Below are 18,263 nucleotides of genomic sequence, written 5' to 3' on the forward strand. Positions count from 1 at the left end.
AAATGGGTGATTCTGGAGGACATTAAGCTGAGTTAAAATATCTCCGTCACAAAGGGACAAATACTGCATAGTGCCACTGGTGTAAAATAGGACTGACATCGGGGTAGGGGGGAGACTGAGAACGATGGGATAAATAATGTATACGGCATTGAAACAGATGAGGGAGAAAATTGTTTTAAAGAGATATGTGATTAGGTCTTATTGTCATGACAGGAGTCCAGAATGAAGGCTGCATAGTGGAGTGGACCTAAGGGGAGGGATTATAAAACAATGCAGGAACTTTTCTTTTACTTTTCAAAGAGAAGAGTGTACTGAGGGGGAGGGGTGGGCAGGGAAAAAAGTGCAGCAATGAATGCACGGAAATCCAAAGTCTCTGTAAATTTTCATTAAAATTAATTTTTAAAAAGTTTAAAAAAAGACATAATGGTGACTTTACACATGAACCTCACTTGATTGTATGCATAGGAAACAGATTGATTACATAAGGGGAAAGAACGTTGCAGGTGCCCAACATAAGCGATCAAAACTAGGGAAGGCCTGTGGGTTGGAGCATTAATTACTCATGTACAAGATTAAGTCTGAAGAAAATGAAAACAAGTCCATGTGAACCAAAATATGATCTTGAATCTATTCCATCTGAACTTCAAAATCAACTTAAGAATAAGTTTGACACTGTGATTTTGCCTCTACCCATTCTCACTCCTCTGCTCCTACCCATTCACCCTTGGATTCCCATACATGTTTTACTAGTTTTCCATCTATTTTTTACAATAATGATCTTATGCGGTATGTGTCCTCATGAGACTGAGTTACTTCATTCCGCATAATGCTCTGCACTCTCTCTCAAGTTAGGTAGTATTTTTAAAAATCATTGCTTTTGAGTACTGTATTCCATATGTGAATGTCAATCCATTTGGTTGTGGTTGGATGTTTGGTCTGTTTCCATGTTTTTGTGATGGTGAAAAATGGTGCTATGAACATTGGTGTACAAATATCTTTTTGTGTCTCAGATCTAATTTCCTAGTAGTGGAATAGCTGGATCATACAGGGTTTCCATAATTTATAATTTTGTAGCTGGAGATAGAGGGTAAAGTAAATAGGAAAATCTGGTAGGACTGGAAAAGATAGGGTAATGGTGGCCATAGTCCAATATGCGGATTCTTGCAAAGGTGTGTTTTCTAGTTTGGGGTTGAGACTATGGTGTGACTGTTGCTTGCAATAGGGTGTGAGCTAATTGGATTTGGCCTCATATTTTAAAAGGCCTGGTTTTTGTGGATCTCCCAAATAAAACAGCCTTGGAAGTGGGAGTGGCATCCACTTCCAAAGAAAGCTTGCCTCTGGAAACTATGAACTTAGAGAAAAGATGAACGTTTTGTGTTCAAGACTTTCATTCATAGGGCTGCTATGGATCATCTTCAACTCTATGGCACTTAACAACAACAAAAACAATTAATGGGAATGATTGTATGAAACACAACGTGAATGAAGAATAGTGTGAAATACAATGTATATAAAATCTGTAAGCAAACCAATAGAAAATATTTTTTAATTTAGTAATAAAAACAAAATCATTCTTTGTCTAGACACTGTGATATCCCTCTAAAATAAAGGAGGAAGAGAATAGATTTGAAAAATTGAACACCAATGATAAATGGCCAGATGAATTGTGGGATGACATAAAGGATCAATATCAATCCATGAAGAGCACAAAAAAAGTCATTAGAAAGACAGAGGAGGAAGAAAAAAATGAAATGGATGGCAGAAAAGACTCTGAAAATTCCACTAGAGCATTGAGAAGCCAAAACAAGGGACAAACAAGCCAAAGTAAAAGAACTCAACAGAAGATTTATAAGGGCAGCTTGAACAGCAAAGCAAATTATTATAATGGAATGTGCAGAGATCTGTAATTGGAAAATAAAAAGAGAACTCATTCTATATTTCTCAAAATGAGAGAACTGAAAAATAAAGGTTAAGCCCTGAGTTACAATATTGAGAGATGCTATAGGCAATATCCTGAATTACCCAGGAAGCATCAAAAGAAGATTGAAGGAGTCGCTGTACCAAAAAGAACTGACTGACATTGAAAAATTTCCAAGAAGTACCATATGAGCAAGAACCAATGGTAATTAAGGAAGAAGTGGAAGCTGCATTGAAGGCATTGGAAAAAAAATAAGGCCCCAGGAATAGATGGGATACCAATTGACTTATTTCAATTAAAAGATGAAGCCCTGGATGCACTCACGAGTCTATGTCAGGAAATTTGGAGGACAACTGTAGACAACCAATGGATTGGAAAAGGTCCATATTTGTTCCCATTCCCGAGAAAGGTGATCCAACAGAATGTGGAAACTATTGAACAATATCATATGCAAGCAAAATAGTATTGTTGCTGTTATGTGCCTTTGAGTTGTCTGCAACTCATAGCGACCCTATGTACAACAGCCCTAAAATCTACCCCTATTACCCCAGTCACTGAATCAATCCCTCTCATAGAGGGTCTTTCCCTCCTGTGCTGTCCCTCCACCCTCCCAAGCATGACATCCCTCTCCAAGGACTGGTCCCTCCTTGCAACATGTCCAAAGTATGTCAGACGAAGCTTCAGAATCCTTGTCACCAAGGAGCAGCCCGGCTTCACTCTCTCCAGGCCAAGCCTGTTCATTTTCTTAGCAGTCCATGGTATATTCAATACTCTTCTCCAACACCACAGCTCAAAGGCACCAATTCTCCTTCTATCATCCCTAGTCATTGTCCATCTCTCTGATGCATAGCAAGTGATTTCAAAGACCATGGCATGTATCACACACACCTCACTGTCCAGACTGACATTGTTGCATTTCAGCACTTTAGAGAGGTCTCTAACCACAGACTTTCCCATCACAGTATGTCTTTTAACTTCCTGGCTGCTGGTGCCAAGAGTGTTGACTGTGGAGCCAAGCAAACCAAAACTGTGAACAATCTCAATCTCTGCACCATTCATTGTGATGCTGCCAATTGGCCAAGTAGTGAGAATCTTTGTTTTCTTGATATTGAGCCTCAATCCATACTGAAGACTGCAGTCCCTGACCTTCCACAGCAAGTGTTTCAGGTCCTCCTTAGTTTTAGCAAGCAGAGTTTTGTCATCTGCATAACGTAGATTGTTGATGATTCTTTCTCCAATCCTGATGCCACATTTCTCCTCATAGAGACTAGCCTCCTGGATGATCTGTTCTTCATACAGGTTGAAAAGGTATGGAGACAGGATACAACCCTGGCATACACCCTTCCGAATTTTGAACCATGCAGTGTTTATCTGCTCTGTTCTGAGGACTGCCTCCTGGTTCAAGTGTAGGTTTCGCATTATCACAATCAAGTGTTCTGAGATTCCCATTCTTCTCAGAGTTAGCCACACTTTGTTATGATCCACACAGTCAAATGCCTTTGCATAATCAATGAGACAAAGATAGACATTCTTCTGGTACTTCTTGCTTTCAGTCAAGATCCATCCAACATTAGCTACAATATCTCTAGTACCACAACCCTGTCTAAATCCAGCCTGCACTTCTGGTATTTCTCTGTTGATGTGCTTTTCCAGTCATTTTTGAATAATCTTCAGCAGAATCTTGCTTGCGTGTGTTATTAATGATACTGTTCGATAATTTCCACACTCTGTAGGATCACCTTTGTTTAGAATGAGAACAAGTATGGATCTCTTCCAGTCAGTTGGCCAAGTGGTTGTTCTCCAGATTTCTTGGCACAACTTGTGAGCACATCCAGGGCAGCATCTGTTAATTGAAATATGTCAATTGGTATACCATCAATTCCTGGGCCCTTATTCTTAGACAATTCTTTCAAAGCAGCCTGAACCTCTTCCTTCATCACCATAGGTTCTTGCTCATACATTGTTTCAGTAAATTCTTCTGTGTCTGAAAATTCCTTTTGGTATAATGACTCTGTATACTCTTTCCATCTTCTTTTAATACTTGCAGGGTCACTCAATATTCTGCCCAAAAATTCCTTAAGTATTGCAACTCGAGGCTTGAATTTCCTCTTCAGTTCCTTGAGCTTAAGAAATGCTGAGCGAGTTTGGCTCCTTTGATTTTCTGACTCCAGATCTTTGCAGATTTCATTATAATACTTTACTTTGTCTTGTAGAGCAGCCTTTTGAAATATCCTGTTCAGCTCCTCAATGTCATGATTTCTTCCTTCTGCTTTAGCTTCTTGGTGCTTCGGTACAATATTCAGAGTCTCTTCTGACATCCATTTTAGTCTTTTCTTCCTCCTCCATCTTTTTAACAACCTTTTGCTCTCTTCCTGGATGATATTCTTGATATCTTCCCATAAGTCATCTGGTCTTAGTGTTCAAGGCCTCAAACCTGTTCCTGAGATGGTTCTGAAATTCAGATGGGATAGATTCAAGGTCATATTTTGGTTCCTGTGGGCTTTATTTTACTTTCCTTAGATTCAGCTTAAACTTGAATATGAGTAGTTGGTGATCTGTTCCACAGTCAGTACCAGTTCACAGCTGATATTGAGCTTCTCCAGTGGTTCTTTCCACAGATGTAATCTATCTCATTCCTATGCATACCATCAGGTGAAATCCATGTGTATAGCCTGCGTTTATATTTCTTGTAAAATGTGTTTGCATTGAATAAATTATTGATTGTGCAAAATTCTATCATCTTATCTCCAGCTTCATTTTTGTCACCAAATCCATGCTACATCCAACTACTGATCCTTCTCTGTTCCCAACTTTTGCATTCCAGTTACCCATCATTACTAATGCATCTTGATTGCATGTTCAATCGATCTCTGACTGCAAAAGTTAGTAGAAATAATCTATTTCCTCTTCTTTGGCTCTGGTTGTTGGTGCAAGTATTTGTATGATAGTGGTATTCACTGGACTTCCTTGTATGCACATGGATATTATCCTGTCACTCACAACAGTATATTTCAAGACACATCTAGAAATTACTTTTTTAAGTGTGAAAGCAACCCCATTTTTCCTCACCTTTTCATCTCTAGCATAATAGATTATATGATCATCTGATTCAAAATGTCCCATGTCAGTCCATCTCACCTCGCAAATACCTAGTATGTTTATATTTATGTGTTCTGTTTCTTCCTTAACAATATCTAATTTTCCTACATTCATAGTTCTCACATTCCATGTTCCAGTCACTAGTGTCTGCTTACAACTGTTCCTACTCCTTAGTATTTCCATACTTGAAAGTTCCACATCTGTTGCCATATCTGCTAGTCTAAGTATGTTCTATTGTACATAGGGTTTTCAAAGGCCTGCTATTTCGGAAGTGGATGGCCAATCCTTCTTCCTAATCTTTCTTAATCTGAATGCTCAGATTTAGAAAAATATCTGACAGACAACCATTTTACAGAACAATGCAGATGAAAGATCTTTCTCAATTATAGAAGTAGCCAGTAGTTTTAGTCTTGTTCCTGCCCTTGACACAAGTCTTTTGACCCACCCCTTTCCCTGCTCCACCAGTATTCTCTTCTACTCCCACCTACTCCTTTCAATGCCTATCTCCTGCTATACACCCCTTGATCTGATAGCTTTTATCTTAAACTTTGTGGGTTTCTGTAATTCTAAATTCTTCAAGATGCTGCCTATTTCTTATGCTGTGATCAGTGTCCCTTGAGTTGAGTGGTCTGTAAGTCCAAATATAAAGCTCTATGAATATCATTAAAAAACAGCTTACAGAACTGCCAGAAGTTCCAGCAGGATTTAAAAGAAGTCATGGCACAGAGATATCATTGCTGATCAGATGGATCCTGGCTAAAAGTAAAGAATGTCTATTTATGCTTTATTGACTATGCAAAGGCACCAAGTTATGACTAACATTGAGAAGAATGGGAACCCTCAAGCACTTAATTGTGCTCATGTAAAACCTAGACCTAGACCAGGAGGCTTTTGTGCAAACAGAGCAAGGGAACACTACATAGTGTTAAAAAAGGGACTGCATCGGGGTTGTATTCTCTCTCCATAACTATTCAATCTACATGCTGAGTAAATTATTTGAGAAGTTGGACTCTATGAAGAGGAATGTGGCATCAGGATATGAGAGAGACTCATCAATATCCTGTGTTATGCATATGGCACAACCTTGCTTGCATAAAGTGAGGAGGACTTGTTGCAGAAGATCAAACAAAACAGCCTTCTGCTCTTTGCTACATTTGCTGTGAGAATGAAGATCATTCTCAACATTCCAGAGAATGTCAACATTACTCTGAAAGGCAGAACAGTTATCATAAAAGACCCACAGGGAACCTTGTGGAGGGACCACATCATTGCAGAGCTTGGTCTCCTCAGAAAGAAAAAGAAGAGGCTATGTGTTGACAAATGGCGGAGGAACAGGAAGAAACTGGCTATTGATTGTACCATCTATAGCCACGTATAGAACATGACCAAGGTTGTTACACTGGGCTTTCATTAAAAGACGAGGTCTGCTTATGTTCATTTCCCCATCAACATCTTGATTCAGGAGAGTGGATTTCTGGCTCAAATTGAAAGCTTCTTAGGTGAAAAATACATCCAGAGAGAGTTCAAATGAGACCAGGTGTCAAATGAGACCAGGTATTGCTTGTTCAGTATCAGAATCCCAGAAAGATGAGTTAATTCTTGAAAGAAATAACATTGAACGTGTATAAAATTCAGCTGCTTTGATTCAACAAGCTGCATCAGTTAAAGATATTAGGGCTGGAAGGAGCTACTAACGGCAAGGAGTGACAGCACTGTCTGTGCTGCTCCCACAGTTATTTTGAGGGATAACTGCTGTCTAGCTTGACCACACGGGTCCCATTAGCTCAGGGAGCAACTGCCCGCCACTGCATGACCCCGTTGGAGCGATGGCCCACCACCGTGCCATCCTGCTGTGGCCTGCCGCTGTGTGACCCCACAGCACCGCCTGCTGCCGCATAAGCCCCCCAGCAGCATCCAAGCCCTGCCCCCTGTCTCCCGATGGGGTGGTAGTGTCCCAGCCCCATGCTCCCTCCTCCCCCACCACAGCCCCTGCCCCCACCTCTTCCCCCTCCCCCCTTGGCAGCACCACACCCAAGCACCTCTGCCCCCGCCACAGCCCTGTGACGCTAGTGGCCCCCCAAGGGCCACTAGAGAGTCATTCACGCCACACAGAGACCAACTAATGTGGCGAGCTGTGGACAGTAGGATTTTGGATCAGAACTTTTGTTGGAGCAGCTCCTTTTGGAGCTACAGGAACACAAAGCCACGCTGAGGATCCAGTCATTGCCCAAAGCCATGAGTCAAGCTGCTGTAGGACTAATCTGACTGGAGAATGGCTGATAGGATCCTGACTGGGTTTTCTGGGGCACTGCTGACTATCTGGGAGAGCAGCCAAGGGTAAGCCCACTGGTGGGGAATTTTGCCAAGCTCTCTTGGGCCATGCCGACTGCCCAGGAACGAGCCAGCCAGTGGTAATCTCTCTGAAATTTTGTGGACACTGCAGACCAGCCAGAGGTGAATGGGTCAGTGGTTATTTGACTTTGAATTTTTGGGTCCTGTTTTACCCAGGACCCTGCTTGGGCAGGGGCTGCTGCATGAAGACACCTGCATAAGTGCCACTGGGCAGGGACTGCTGAGTGAAAACCACTGGGTGCGAGACTGACAGCTGGAATTTGAGTAGGGACCCCAATTGTGAGCACACCCAGACGGGTGAGGTCCCCCAAGTGTTTGACCTGCCCTTGTGATTGCCCCAACCCCATGCCTGCCTCACCCCATTTGGCTCCACACTGGTGTCTACACGTCTGGTCAATCAACTTGCCTTTAATTGAGCACCTTGATCTGTCTTACCAACAAGAGGTTGCTCTCACAGCCTCTGAACTGACATTTCCTTGAAATCAGAAGTTCAGAGGAAGACACAAGTGGGGTAGCTGCCCAACTGATCTCTAGAGCATTGTCTTCAGATCAAGAACATATCAATGTCTCAAAGAAAGCAATACACAAGCGCAAAGCAAGATGTCACCCCCAGAGGGTAACACAGTATCAAAACAAGGATATTAAGAAAAATTTTGGGATGGTATCTATGTCTCTGAAAAAGGAACTGTTCAGCAGGCTGATGAGTAATAGCTAGGAGTTTTCTAGCTGAAGAAATGAAGCTGGACGAGTCCTGAGATGCCTCTGATTATTGCAATAAAATTCTATGCATTTGAGAAAAAGCAAAAACACAGCCTTTAATATGGATTGCATCTCAATGTCAAGGAAATAAAGATTCTTACTACTTGACTGATAGCAACAGCACAATAGATGGAGAAAAGATTGAAACTGTCAACAACTTCATCTTACTTGAATCCACAATTAGCATCCTTTGTGCCAGTAGTCAGGAAATCAGGATACATATTGCACTGGGAAAGTGTACAGTTAGGGACCTCTCCAAATCATTGAGAAGTAATAATATCGATTTGAGGAATAAGGTGCATCCGATTCAGGCCATGGTCTTTCTGACCACTTTCTATGCATCTGAGAGCTGGAAAATGAATAAAGGATAACAGAACAATTGATGTCTTTGAATAGTTGCGTTGGAGAAGAGCGATGAACATCTCATGGACTGCCAAAAGAACAAACAAATATGTCTTGAAGAGAGTGCAGCCAGGATACAGTTTGGAGGCAAAGATGATAAAGCTCTGCCTCACATACTTTGGGCATATGGTCAGGAGGAACCAGTCCTTGGAGAGGGGTGTCATGTTTGGAAGTAAGAAGGGACAGTGCAAGAGAGGAAGACCCTTGATGAGATGGATTGATTCAGTGACTGGGGTAACGGAGGTAAGTGTGTCAGAGACAATAAGATTGGCAGGATCTAGGGTTATTGCACATAGGGTCTCTAAGAGTTGCAGGTGATTCAGCAGCATATAACAACAACAACAATAAGGGCACTATTTGTAAATATTCTGCCCTAACTCCCTTTTTCTCTATTCAGATTTTTTTTTCTGCCAGGTTTCAGCCAAAATTAATATTTATATTCCAAGTGCTAAGTCCCAGAGAATAATGGTTTGGGGAAAGAAAGCTTGTCAGAGCTTTCGCTGTATCCTTGTTATGTGCAAAGTCAGAGCCTCTCTTGTTGCCTCCCTTTCAAACCTGAAGACATCAACTGGGCATCCAGGCCGTCTTTCGTTTAAACTCTCTTTCCCCCTGATGTCAGTCTCTACTATTTCTTCTCTTTTAAGAAAAATTAATTATTCAGAGAAGTCTCATTGTGAAGCTGCCCCAAAATGAATTTTTAAAAGAATAATTTTATTGTCCTTGTTTAAAGTATCAACAATAAAAGACTTAACTATTCTGGATATGGAGGTGTCTGCCATCTCAAACAAAGGGAGTAGAGTAGGAGGCAGAAAGAAGTAGCTCCATTCAGTTAGAGCACTAGAGATTGTGTTAAGTGAAAAAGGTGAGAGGAATCCTGGGGGTCTGAACATCAGTGACACTACCGAGGGTCAAAGTTTCTTCTAATAGTCACCCCAACCCTCAACTTATAGTCCAACCACTAATTATTTTCACCAAATACACAATTTTTCCATAACAGCCTTTAATACTAAAGTGCATTAAATTTTTGAAGCAGAGAAGACACATTTAAGGGAGAAACAGAGAATTATCAGCTAGAAGGAAGCAATGTGGTGGATAACACCATTAAAACATAACTGTCATAATTCAATAAAGCTGTTTTATCATCTTCATAAAATAGACAGATTGGTGCTTCTTTTTTGTCTTTTTTTTGTTTTTACAATGATTCAATCACTGTGAAAATGTACAACATACAGAACAGCATATAAAACATTTTTATTTTCCTATAATCAGCAATGGAGACAGCTTAATGAGACATACTGTACTTGCATCCCTCTAAATGTCCGCCCTGGTTTGACAGGTAAACAATAATAATGTTATCAGGCTCTTTCCCCTCACTAGAGGAGAGAAGGCATAAGCCTTTTGCCACTAATACCTCAGGATTCACATAGCACAAGGAGGTATTTGTTGTTCAATTTCTAGCTTAAGGTAGTCTGGCTCTTGGTCATAAGAGTCTGTATCCTAGCTTTCCTCAGCTGAGCACCAGCCAGTGCCAGTAAGAAAAAAAAAATCTACTTAATCAGTGCTGTAACAGTGTTAGCTGGTTTGTTTGCTAAGGTTGCCAAAACCTTTCAGTTAGTAACAAGGTGGTCTTTAATTGCCAACACAGCTGGATCAGCAATCAGTATCATCAGTTTTCCCTAATGACCTACAATGCTTTCTAATCATAATCAGGATTATCTAAGTTGTCCTTTACCAAGAGCGCCTTACAATATCTATTTCTGACAAGGTGGTTTATGTTCTTTGTTTTACAAAAGCAATATGATTCCTATTTGAAATTAATCCACTTTTGCACAAGTGACCCACAGGCCAATTCCAGCTTCACAAGAAAACAAAGAGAGCTGCAACAACTTCATTAGGACAATGTGGTTTGCTCTGGAATATTTAATTATCAATATAAATTCACCCAGTCCCAGTCCCACCCACATACATCCCCTTTGAATATTATTTTGTTACATACTTAAACTAAAGAACAACATCTCAATACACTTCAGTGTCAGCAGATACAATTTGACTCATGAAATGATATCCTTAAATATAATTTTACCAAGAAGGCAAACACTAGGACTGTATACAATAGATTTCTTAAGTTCATTTATGCCAGTGTTCAAAGTCAGTAAGGGTTTTTTTTACTCTAAGAGCCAAGTGCACCAGAATTGTCAGAATGCTTTGGGGAATACACAACATCAAAATGATCCCCATAAAGTGAATTGTAATTCCAGAAAGAACTGATATTATATACAATAATAATATTTTTCCAACCTTGAATTACCACTGGAGCATTCTATATCCTTACCTTTCCCCAAACTGCTTTTTTCTTTGCTACATTAAGTAGACCACTTTTTATATAATAGACTTATATGAAACCACTTCATGCAATCAATCACGTGTTGAAGTAACACTGTTGGGATGATATTCTGGTATTGGATCTAGTTTTAGTAGTTGTTAATAGTATTTTATTCAACATTTTTATTAGTAGTCAGTGGGTCATCAAACCAAAAAAGAAGTGACTTCTCAAGTGTCAATTAACTCTATTAGGCAGGCAGGTATACTCTGGATCAGTGGTTCTCAAAGTGTGGTGCCTGGACCAATGATATAAACATTACCTGGGAATTGTATGCCAATTATTAGATGCCACCTTAGTCCTACTGAATCAGCTCTGAGGATGATACCATTTAATCTGTGCTTTAGCAAATCCTCAACATTTGGTAGACATATGAGTCATACAGAATCCTGGGCCCCATCCTCAGTGTTTCTCATTCAGTTGGTGTTTGTAAGAACTAAAAATAAATAAATAAATAAAGATAGCATTTCTAACAAGTCCTCAAATAATGTGCTAAATAGGGACATTACTTTTGAGAATTACTGATCTGTGTGAACTGCCAGCTACCTTAGCCCATTAGCTACTTGGACAATAAAGGCAATTTAGTCTACTGTCTTTAAGAATATGAAAATGATGCTAAATTCTTTTTTTCACCCTAGATTCATAAATTAGCCAATATAAGAAAAGAAGAAAAAGGGATTGTATGTAGTACAGTTCAGCATATTCCTTTATTTTGGCAAAAGCAAACAATCAATGCAAACTGAACCCTTTATACTACATGGAGAAGTTTACCCGATCAGGGAAATCCCCTAAGCAGTTGTTAGTAAAACATGTCACACTTCAACTTGTCTCCAAAATGAACATCTGAATAAGTGGAACAAGTCTCCCTAGAATTTAGAAACTCGCTCCCTCAAGTTTAAGTGTGTAACCTGTTTATAGAGAAAAGCAAAAGGATGTTTGACCTTCAGTCCTTTGTAGTTTTCATCAGACACATTAACAAAAACAAAGTAGGAGGGAGAAAATAAGCCAAAGGGAAGTTAGGATCCTTGCACAAAATTCCTATTTGGAGGCACAGCCTTCTGATAAAACCAGCTTATAGAGCCCTTCTAGGACAACATGTGCTTCTGATAATGGGGGAAACAAGATGTTTTCTTAACGAGGGGAATTACTTGAAGGTTTAGAAGAAAAAAAATTTTTTTAAAAATACCTGACTGCCCACTGAAACATGGTTGAGAGAGACCAAGGTAGTTGATTAGGGAAAAAATAATTAATTAATCTGTAGCTTAAAATTTAACTGCAGGTGGGAGGAAAGCAGAAAAAAAATACAAGAGAAAATAAAAATCAACTCTATTTTGTTGTTGTATATCATAGATCAGAACTGACCCATAGCTGACCCTCCAGTGGGTTTTCAGAGGCAGTTAATTACAGGGGAGATTGTCCATCCTTCTCCCAATGAGCAGTTGGTGGCCTCGAGTCACGTGCCTTTGGGATTGCAGTGCAGCTTCTTGACACTAAGCCACTAGGGCTCAACTATTTTAGACAAGCTATTTTATTTAGATATGACAGCCAGTGGCTTCTGTGGTTCAACAGTCACATGATATTTGATGTTCCTAATGTCCATCATCTTTTCAACTCCCTCATTCTCAATGAGCATAGTAAGAAATATATCTGTAAAAAACCTGTCAACTCTGATACAAAGCTGATCTTGCACTGGTAACTAACAATATATCAGCATGGATGGGAGTGAGAAACAGCCTACCTTCTAAAGACAGCCCTCATAATAACTCAAAGGGCAAAAGAAGTGTGTGTGTGTGTGTGTGTGTGTGTTTAAATGTGTTAATCAAATAATTACTTGCAAAGAGAAGTATCTGGTCAAAACCTGTTATTAAAATGGTATGACTTGAAGAGAAAGACAAAGTGTATGAGAGAATAAATGAGCCAAAATTAGGATGTTATGCTCATTGCTTTCTAGTTATGTTGGTTCCAGAGGAAAGTTTTCAACCTTACCAGTATTTTGTATGAGGTAGTATTTAGCACTGAATAAGACATAAGGATGAATTTGTAGCTTCATTGCCACTTCCTTTTCAGAAATGGTCTCTCCCTACCTAGCCATATTCCCACTATCTCACCCACCTCCCTTCTTTACTACCCTTCCTCCTCCCATAAAAGAAAATATTCCTAATAAAGGGTAAAGCTAGGATCTCAGAGAAAATAATGAAAAATGTTTACCAAAAGCTGACTTATGTACTTAAACTTAAGAAAATAAATCTTATTTTGCTTTCTAGTGTTCTAACCTCTAAGCCTTCTTTCTGGATACTCTTGGATTTCAAAACAAACCAATAAACTACCACAAAAAAACTCAACAACAACAAAAAACTACCACAAACAAAAACAAATGAGAAAAAACTCACAAAACTCAATTCTCTAGAAACAACTTTTTCAAGACCAAGGCAGAGCAGAGGTGATATATTTATTGGTTTTTAAATAATGAAGTCAGGCTGCACCATCGAGTTGCAGGCGACTCATAGCGACCCTTTGAAGGAGAGTCCTCGATGCTTGGGTGCCTTTCATCCTCTCTCCAGGTTCATAGGTTTCCAGAGGCAAAGCGATTATGGAAGTGGATGCCACTCCTCTTTCCAAGCTTGTTTTAATTGGGGAGCTCCACCCCACTCTGTCCGCATTGGGTAGCCAACTATTAACGCATTTGACACACCAGTGTCACAGTGTTCAGCCTCACAGCAACCACAAGTGACCACGGGATGGCAACTTGTACACCAGGGCTATACGACCTTGAGAAATGTCTGAACAAAAACAATGAAAGACAGGCCCGAGGGCCACGGATTAAAAGTCACCCACCTTTGGCTTGGTAGCATCGCTTTCTGTCCACTGGGCCAGCTAATCTCTCTCTTTCTCTCTGTGCTGGTATTACTGTTGTTAAGTGCCATCGAGTCGCAAGCGACTCATAGCAACCCTATGAAGGAGAGTTCTCTACGCTTGGGTGCCTTTCATCCTCTCTCCAGGTTCATAGGGTTTCTGGAGGCAAGCTGTCATGGAAGTGGATGCCACTCCTCCTTCCAAGCTTGTTTTAATTGGGGAGCTCCACCCCACTCTCTGTTGGGTAGTGAATATTAATAAACAAAAAATGAGGGAGGTGTAGGAGGAATGCTAAAACAAAAATAATGTGCAGTTTGTTAATTTTAAAATGTCCTAGTCTACAGCAAAAAGAGTTAACTAAAAGTACTAGATTGTAATTCTAATAGTTTCCAGTTCACACTTTTAATCAAAAGTATTAGTCATAAAAAGATGAGTTCAAGTATTCAAGTGTCTCCATTTAGAAGGCACAGTAACTGGATTAGTGATATTGTTACCTGTTACCTGTATTTTCTTAAATATACACTTTTTACTGCTTACTCCATCCTTACTTGTAAGCCTAAAATGGTTTCTCAATTCCAGCCCATAACGTGCTTCGCAATCTAATTCTAATCGTGACTGGGAAACACTGAATCAGGAAATATGTGTCTGAAGAGATGCTAATTTAGATCTCAAAATAGATTCAGTCTTTTTGAGTCTTAGATGATTAGAGACAGGAAATTTCTAAGCCTGGAAAGTGATAACTCCCTTTCACAATTTTTCCTATTCAAGGCCTGAAAATTATAAAAATGGATCTCATAAAACTTTCAGCAAGGTATTTCTGACAACTGCAAATTAGATAACAGAATATCCAAAGATTACTTTCTGCAAAGATCTAACATGGATTTGGGCAGAAGACTGGAAGGTGGAGAAATATACTTTGCAAGGTGGTACGCGAGTTACAAAACATGAGTGTCCTCCATATCCTCCAGGTGTTCAGTCTATATGTGTGGTGTTGCTCATTCATTTGCTGTCTCAATTGTTTGTATTTTGGTTTTGCCTGTAGTTTTATTGTTTGTTTTTTAAAAAAAAACATCAACTTTCAAAAGCCTTTTACCATCACCACACACATAACAATTTGCAGTATCAAATATAGCAGTAGCACAGCTAGCAAACGGGTTCTCAAAGCAGGGGTGTCCACAGCAAAGTAGCAGCATTGAAAGGTACTCGAAATATCCTTTTGGGGCTCAAGTTTACATCACTGAATCAATTAATAGCACACAATAAGACCATTAACTTCTCTAAACTACAAAAACAGTGGCGAGCTTATTAAAGATGTCCAGAGCTCCCCCCCACCCCTTTTTTGGTAAGATAGTCCTTCACAAAAAAATGGTAATTTCTGTTACAATTTTGACATAGAAAAATGTATAAATTCACTTAATACATAATACTTTTCACATCTGAATTTGTCTGTTTCCCCAATATCAAAGCCCCATTAACAACTCAAGCTAAAGCTAATTTGCTCCAACTAAACACCCAGCTGCCCATTGAAATGAGAAGGATTGTCACAGAATGATAGTCATTTGTGAACAATACATTTAGGAAAGCTCTGAAATACAGCCACTTAAGAACCAACCATTAGTGAGCAATTAAAATGATCAGCTCCTGGTTTTTCTGCTAGTCTGGATAGTTTCTTTCTCTTCTTCCTTGAGAGTGATTTAGAGAACAATATCCTTCAGATGCTTCACACCAGGAGACTCTTTGTCAGGACTCTCCATGACTTTTTCGCTGTCAGCTCCACGGGGTTCAGCCTCAGAGGGACGGGAAGGGCCATTGTTGCCATACTGCTCCACATCACAGGCCAGGGGAGCCAGGGCAATGGTGTAAGACACCGAAGGCTTGGTAGACAGAGGGCTCTTCAGATGGAGAGGGGAGGTGATGGGCCTAATTGCCTCACAACCATTCCCTGCCTCACGGATAGCACTGCTGACCTTAGGGCTATAGATGGTGACATCATCGGTTCGCTTGCCTTTCAGGGTAGGCCTCTCCTCAACTGGGTGGTCGCTGACATCTTTCCCAAAGGTTGCAAAAGTCCGTTTAGTGGGAGCGCAGTCGTCATAAGCTTCAACATCGGCTGCAGTAGCTTCAATGGACAGAGCAATGATGTTCCTCGCGTGCTCAGGCGACTTGGAGCGGGTGGGCATGGGGTTCCGGGGCATCCAGCACCTATCAGAGTGGCCAAGAATCCGGCATTCGTCCCTGCAATGAAATCCTTCATTCTGATCTGTTGGGAGAAAAGAAATACTTCATCAGCTTTTCCAAGAAATCATTGTCATTCCCCAGTGTTCTGGTTTCTTTAGGTACCCACAAGCCCTTCTGGGAAATGGCACCTTTAGATAGTTCTTTTATTGCCTTTTGGGACAAGTGTGAAGAGTTACATTTTTAAGAAGCTGTAGATCTCCCCCTATGCATTCTCTTCTTTTTCATTTGTTATTCCCACTGCTGACAACTAAAAACCTAAAGATAGAAAATTTATGATGAAAATGCGTTTTTTAAAAAAAGTTTAACCTAAATGTCAAAGTTATGAGACTCAGCAATTTTGTTCTCAGCAACTCCTGCTAAAAATCATCTGTGTTTGAAACTGAATCTAACAGAAGGGGGAGCGGAGACAGAGCAGGAAATCCAGTAGTCAGTTTATTTCAGAAGGCTTGGCCAAAGTTTTGAACAACAGCATTCCCAAGCTTCTTTCTACCTTACTAATTTTTTATATAGTCTAGCTTAATTTTAGATCAGAACGATGCTCTCTTTAAAACTCCAATCATATAACTTTTGAGCACTAGTTCATCTTTTCACAATACCATTTCCATTATTTAATTTTCTCTCAGAAGGCATATGCTAAGATCTCTTCCTTCCATCTAACTTATAAGCTTCAAAATGTATACATCACACATACACTGAGCATCATTTAGTGAACATCCCTTATCTGAAGTTATATTAGGATCATCTTCCTTAAAATAATTTCATGCATTACTTTAACACTGTCATATAAGGGCTCAGCTTCTAAGGAGCACTCTTGTTGTTTAGGAATTGGTATGTAATCCCCCACACACATCTCTTTGGTGAGAGATCTTAAAAACATCTGGAAAAATACAAATATTAAATTAAAAAATCCCTAGTGAGTAGTTACAGAACATATATTTAAGGAAGTAATTTAAATAGAAAAGAAACAGAATATGCTATTTTGTGCAGATAATAGTAAAAATCTATGTGGTAATTACTACCTTCCTTAGAATTAGAATTTGATGTCGCTTAAGATATGGGCAAGAAACATGCTTCAATATTAAAATAAAGTCTATGCGTGGTTCCAACCAAAGCATGACAAAGAAATAGATGAAAGGTTTTGCAATAACTTTCAAAGTCCTAGTGGAATAGAAGAGCTTAGAGGCTATGGTGGTTTTGTATAGAAGTTCAATGCATGTGTTTGTTAATATTGATAGTACTTTATCATGATTCAGAGTCTATTACCTCAAAGATCTAGTGATCAAAGACAAAAATCCAACAACTAGTTTGAGGTTAACAGCTACAAGAGCAATGGGTTACTTTTTAATAAGTGGTCTGCAATCAATGAGACAGAAAAGAAATTTAAACTAAACTCCAGTTTCTTTTTTTTTATTGTATTTTTTTATTTTTTTAAATAATTTTAATGAACATTTACAGAGATTTTGGATTTCCGTTCATTTATTGCTGCACTTCTCTCCGCACCTATCCCTCCCCCCACCGCCCCAGTTCCCTCTCCTCTTTCAAAAGTAAAAGAAATACTCCTTCCCTGGTACACAATCCCCCTGCACCCCTCCCCCACCCCAAGTACATTACACTATGCAACCTTAATTGTGGACTCTTGTGATGACCATAAGACCCTATCATACATTGCTTTTAAATTATTCACTCCCTCATCTGTTTCACAATTTATCCAGTTTTACTCAGTCTTACCACAACCTTGATATCAGTCTCATTTTACAATAGTGGCACCATGCAATATTTGTCCTTTCGCATCTGAGATGTTTCACTCAGCATAATGTCCTCGAGGCTCACCCATTTTGAATAATATTGCATGAGTTCCTTGTTTTTCAATGCAGCATAGTATACCACAGCTTCTCTACCCATCCGTTTGTTGATGGGCACCTGGGTTGTTTCCAACTCCTTGCTATTGTGAACAGAACCTCAATAAACATGGGTGTGCATATATCTGTGCGGATGTCAGTTATGGTCCCTTTGGGATATATCCCCAGTAGTGTAATTGTTGGTCAAATGGTATCTCTGTTTGCAACTTTTTGAGAAAGCGCCATACAGCCTTCCACAGTGGTTGCACCATTTTACACTCGCACCAACAGTGAATAAGGGTTCCAGTTTCTCCACAACCTCGCCAGCATTTCTTGCTTGCTGTTATGTTAAGTTTTGCTATTCTGACTGGGGTGAGATGATATCTCATAGTTGTTTTGATTTGCATCTCTCTTAGAGCTAGGG

General features: G+C 39.7%; 1 protein-coding gene across 2 annotated transcripts in view; it reads right to left on the reverse strand.

Annotated features, from left to right (window-relative positions):
- Positions 1–15,111: 15,111 nt before the first annotated feature.
- The window catches only part of PCDH19 (protocadherin 19), a 280,037-nt gene continuing 276,885 nt past the window's right edge, over positions 15,112–18,263 (reverse strand). The window contains exon 5 of one of the 2 annotated variants that reach the window (XM_006902555.1): positions 15,112–16,023. In XM_006902555.1, the coding sequence (XP_006902617.1) occupies positions 15,458–16,023 (566 nt within the window). In that variant the 3' untranslated portion in view covers positions 15,112–15,457. The remainder of the gene's footprint in view (positions 16,024–18,263) is intronic. The other variant, XM_006902556.1, reaches the window with a different exon arrangement.

This window comes from Elephantulus edwardii, unplaced genomic scaffold (assembly GCF_000299155.1).
Source record: "Elephantulus edwardii isolate Elephantulus edwardi_28Jun2011 unplaced genomic scaffold, EleEdw1.0 scaffold00428, whole genome shotgun sequence".
NCBI classification, from domain to species: domain Eukaryota; kingdom Metazoa; phylum Chordata; class Mammalia; order Macroscelidea; family Macroscelididae; genus Elephantulus; species Elephantulus edwardii.